At 35.3% G+C, this 4,968-nt stretch overlaps 1 protein-coding gene across 1 annotated transcript; it reads right to left on the minus strand.

Moving 5' to 3' along the window:
* Positions 1-320: 320 nt before the first annotated feature.
* Positions 321-4,483, minus strand: LOC111915547 (glutamate receptor 1.3). Its single transcript, XM_042897312.1, has 5 exons — positions 4,186-4,483; positions 2,875-4,079; positions 2,471-2,771; positions 2,013-2,389; positions 321-650 (listed from the first exon to the last, which is right to left on the minus strand). Exons 1-5 carry the CDS (start codon positions 4,481-4,483, stop codon positions 321-323), a joined length of 2,511 nt encoding a protein of 836 aa, XP_042753246.1.
* Positions 4,484-4,968: the final 485 nt, after the last annotated feature.

The raw sequence follows: 4,968 nt of genomic DNA on the forward strand, positions 1-4,968 counted from the left end.
TGTTACTTTTGACTTGGTTGGAGGTTCCCCGGTCGCCATTACGAGACTGAGTTGAACCGGCACCATGATATGTTCCTCTTTTGTTGCTATTACCACCTCTACCATGACCTCTTTCATGTGAGTTACATTTTGCATTTCATTGTGTATACATACAAGGTACAAGAAATATCAACAATCCTGAATTATTAGCTAGAAAGACTATCACAAATTATATACACAACTAAACACTATCTCCTTATTTAATGTAAAAGCTATCTATATGTTCCGACGAAAGATCACTTACAACTTTACAACAATTAGTTGGTAGATCAATTGAGAATTCAAATGAAATTTCTATACAAAAGATAACGTATATTGGCCATCAAATTACGTCCCCCTAGAACTAAAATGATATTATGGATCTCCATTTTCGCTTGAAGTAGGCAAATTACAGAGATCATGAGGGCCAAAGTAGAAGTGATCCCACTAATAATAAAAATTCCACCAAATCTATCAATCTTTAAGGTTTTGGGCATCGTAGAATTTCGCGACGGAACAAATAAGTGATTTTGATGCCACTTCTTTTCCAAGCTTTTTAGAGTTCCGTCAAATCTTATTCTGGCGATTTCTCTTGAGACATCTTCGACCAACGGTGAACCTTTTTGGAAGATCTGAATAAGATACATGTCAAGCAAACGTGGATATATATTTGCTACAACAATTAAAAAAAATAAAGACTTTGTGTTATCGTCGTCGCCAGTAAGTTTGTAATTATATTAGGAAGGAGCATATGGACTAGTTGGATCCGACCCGACCGATCCTGGTCTGGTACTGGTTTGCATTCAATGGGATTTGGGCTGGTTATATTAGATTATTAAGCCATGCATATTGAAAAGGCGCAACTGTTTAGGAACAATATATTGTATATATATGTATAATTGAAACTCTTTGTACGTGTTGCTCACTAAAAGTGAATAAATAAAAGATAAAAAGTTTAGTATATTATCTTTGTTAATTCCCTCTCTTGATCTATCATCATGGTATCAAAGCCGGTGTCTTTGAATGTTGGAAACAGATTACAACCACAACTCCTAAAATTAACCGGTATTAATTAGCATCACTAGAGTATCCAGATGAAAGTTCTTTATGAACCCCAAGATTTGTGGAATATTGTTTAAACAGGATATGTTAAACCAAATAATGTATCTACCCTTAACGCAAAATAAACTGCCGAGTTAAAACAAAATAAAGAGAAAGATATATAAAGGATCTCCTCAACGTCAGCATAAACATGCATGGGATATTCTTTACAAGACTTACCGGGGTGAAGAAAAGGTTAAATTCGTGAGACTTCAAACCTTAATTAAGGTGTTAATTCGATAATATTAAAATGAAGGAATCCGAATCCATACAAGAATACCACAACCGAGTCATCGTATTACTAAACCAGATGAGGATAAACGGTGAAAACACCAAAGACAGAAGAGTTGTGGAAATGATTTTACGTAGCCTTACTATAAAATTGGAATACATGATAGATCCAATGTTTTTATTGCCAAAAGTTTTGACACATGATAGAAGTGTGCATGAAAAGAATTTAGGATGAAGATCTGCAATTGTGAGATATGATATTTATGAAGTTAAATGACCACTAGGAAAAGATAACTTTTTAATTATTAAACGTCATAAATTAGATTTTATAAACATGTTAACCAAACTTTGTACAGTTCAATACATCAAAGAAATTAAACATTTGGTTGTATAAATTAAACTACTAGTAGAATTGTATAGAAAGTAAAATGATGATCTACCAATCTATTAAACTCTCCAATGAGTTCAATGTATTGTAGATGTCGGCCAAATCAAAAACAATTTTATTTCTTGCATGCACCTTTCCCTTGCATTTGTTAAGATGTATTTCCATGACTTGGTAAGAGAGAAACCTTACAACTTTACAAGTAATTAAATTCATGCAAGAGTAGTATTATTTTGCTAATTAAGAATTGCAAGTGATGAAGAGGAGGAGTACTTACAAAGCCAAAACCAGAAGTGATAGGTTCAGAAGAGACCAAGGCATAGTCTCCTGAGTACTTGCTAAGAAACATCTTGATGTATGGAATTTCATCAACAATGGCATCAGCACCACCATCTTCTGACAAAGCATGAGCATAATGCTCGTATGAGTAGTAATCCCTCTTTTGATGACCTTCAAAGTGTATGTTACTGACGGTTCCCCCTCTCATAAAAGAGCCTCCATGAAAGCCCACAATTCCCCGCTTTGATGTTAATTCAAATTGTTCTACTGTCAACAGTGAGGTTAGTGTTGCTGTGTAGCTGGTGATCAATATAAGAACTACGAGTAACCAGATAAACAGTACAAATCTTGACAGATTGCTTGATAACTTCTCTCCTACAATACAAATGAAACCCACTCTGAGATTTTGATCAAATTCTAATTGGTAAAAGGATCATAGAGAGAAAGAGGGAGAACTTTGAGCAAAAAAGATGGTCAACAGGATGAACCAGAAGATTGTTCCAAATTGCTGAGCTGGTGAACGTTCGGAATCTTGATTCATACATTCAATAGCCCAGACAACAAACACAGTTAGAATAAGAGAAGCAATAGCAGTTAACCATAGACTCAAGTCAAACGGCTTTAAGAAAAACCACATGTCTCTTTTCTTGATTCTCACTAGTGTTCCTATACCCAAGTCGGTGTAAGTCGCTGTAAAATCAGCATAAACTGATCTGTTGGCCAAGATTGTTGAATCGCCCACCACTGCATCAATTTCCTATCAAGAAGTAATATATAGACTATTATATATAGACTACAAAATTAGATGTCTTCTTATATTAATCATATGCGTTTTCTTCAGCCAGAAACAACATACATACCTTATTATAGACTTTGCGTACAAGATCATCGTAAGTGACATTCTCAAATGCAATGAATATGTAAGGTACTTTATAAGGCAACGCACGTATGCAAGTATTAAATACATCTACCGAGAAACCTTTAGCCGTTGTAACATTTGTCTCAGCATTATGATCTACATCCATGAAGTACTTAAAGTTTTTTATCTTCAGAACACCAATTTTTAACGTTTTACTGGGAGTAGTTGTTTGTAACTCCCCACTTTTTGGACTAAAATATCGATGCTCGCTGTTAATCACAGATTCTAATGTCCGGATTCCTTCTGATGGTGTCCAATACCCTACTCTCTTCTCACCATAGTCGATTACATTCACAATCTCATATCCATTGGATCTTACTTTTCTTTCACTAAGTTCAAACTCACCACTTATACCCTTGAATCTGATTTTCAACACCTCATGTAAGAGCAAAGTCCCACCATTAATATGGGGGACTCCAACCTTCTCAACACAGTCGGCAAGTGCCCAGATTGTGTCGTATGCCCATATGGCAGGAATAGGCATCTCTTTTGTTATTGAGGTTGGGTACCTTCTGTAAAATATATTTTTCCATCTTGCTGTTAAGTTATGCAGCCTGTGTGATGCTGGAAAGTACGACCTAAAACCTAGTGCCCCTTCTAATGACTCCATAACTTCAAACTTTGTTGATCGCAAGAGATCAACTGTTTTTTCAGTTAAAATCCACCCATATTCTTCTGTAACCATTCGTAACCTTTTTGCTTCTAGGAAAAGGCTAGATGCTAGAGAAGGCGACATATGCACAATAACTACAGTTGTGTTAAAAGTCATTAGCCTATGCAATTCTTTGGTGATATCATCAAGCGTGGCTGAGGAAGAAATGGCGCTTCTGTAACTGATCCGGATGCCTTTATCTTGGAATGACTCAGCCAAATATGGTAAAATCTCCCTCCCATCATCGGTGTCCTCATGAATAAAGATAACATTCCTCCATTTATATAATTCCACAAGGGAAGCAATGCTTTTTGCCATTGTGGACTCGTCTTCTTTGATTTGGAACAAGTAAGGGTAGTCCATTGAGGAGGAACCAGCAAAAGAAAATATAGGAACTTTAGCTTTGTTAGTGAACAAGGACAATAACTTGGATTGAAGATGCGTTTCTGGGCCTATGATGGCTTTCACCTTTACGTTATTCAGAAGATCCTCTACTACTCAGGCAAATTAAAAGAAAAAATTACTTTCAAGATAAATAACTTAAAGGGAAACTGAATATATCAACAGAAATGACTTAATGAAACAAACAAGAGAGCTTACCAGCTGACAAAGCTTTAATGGTATCTCCTTTGGAGTTCCTAGTGTGAACAACTATCCTTGTTTTGTAACTGTGATTAAGAGCATAAAAATCAGATATGGCCATGGTAATGCTCCAGTGAATTGACTTCCCTATCCATGATTTAATATCTAGAATGATCCCCAAGCCTGTTAACATATTGTTATTTCTGTTGATATTTTTGTTTTCAGATGGAATGGAGTGTGCAGATACTACAAGGTTTAAAAAGCCAATGAGTATTAGAAGAAAAAGGTTGATCTTCTTCTGCTTTCTGTGCACCATGGTTGCAGATAGGTAGGTGCTTGTTCTGATTAACTACTTGCACAGTTATATTATAACCATATATATATAACCTGCATGCACCACAAAAAAGGAAAATGACTTAAAAGCCCAACGAAGTTTTCAAACCGTTCAAAAAACTTCAATCATGTTTTGTCTGTTTAAAAAAACCCAACAAACTTAACATTTTGTGTAAAAAGTCCAACTAAGTTACACTTTCCTGTAGTCAAATAAGAGAAACAGATGACGTGGCTTATTACCATATCGGAAAAATGACTTGTTAGGCCAACGAAGTTTCCAAAACGTTTAAAAAACTCCAATTATGTTTTGACTGTTCAAAAAAAACCTAACGAACTTAAACAAAACAAAATTGTGATTTTTTGAACGGTTTGGAACTTTGTTGGATTTTTTAGACAAAATGTTAAGTTCGTTGGGTTTTTTTGAACAGACAAAACATGATTGAGGTTTTTTGAATGGTTTGGAAACTT

The sequence above is a fragment of the Lactuca sativa genome, chromosome 8 (genome assembly GCF_002870075.4).
Source record: "Lactuca sativa cultivar Salinas chromosome 8, Lsat_Salinas_v11, whole genome shotgun sequence".
NCBI classification, from domain to species: Eukaryota; Viridiplantae; Streptophyta; class Magnoliopsida; order Asterales; family Asteraceae; genus Lactuca; species Lactuca sativa.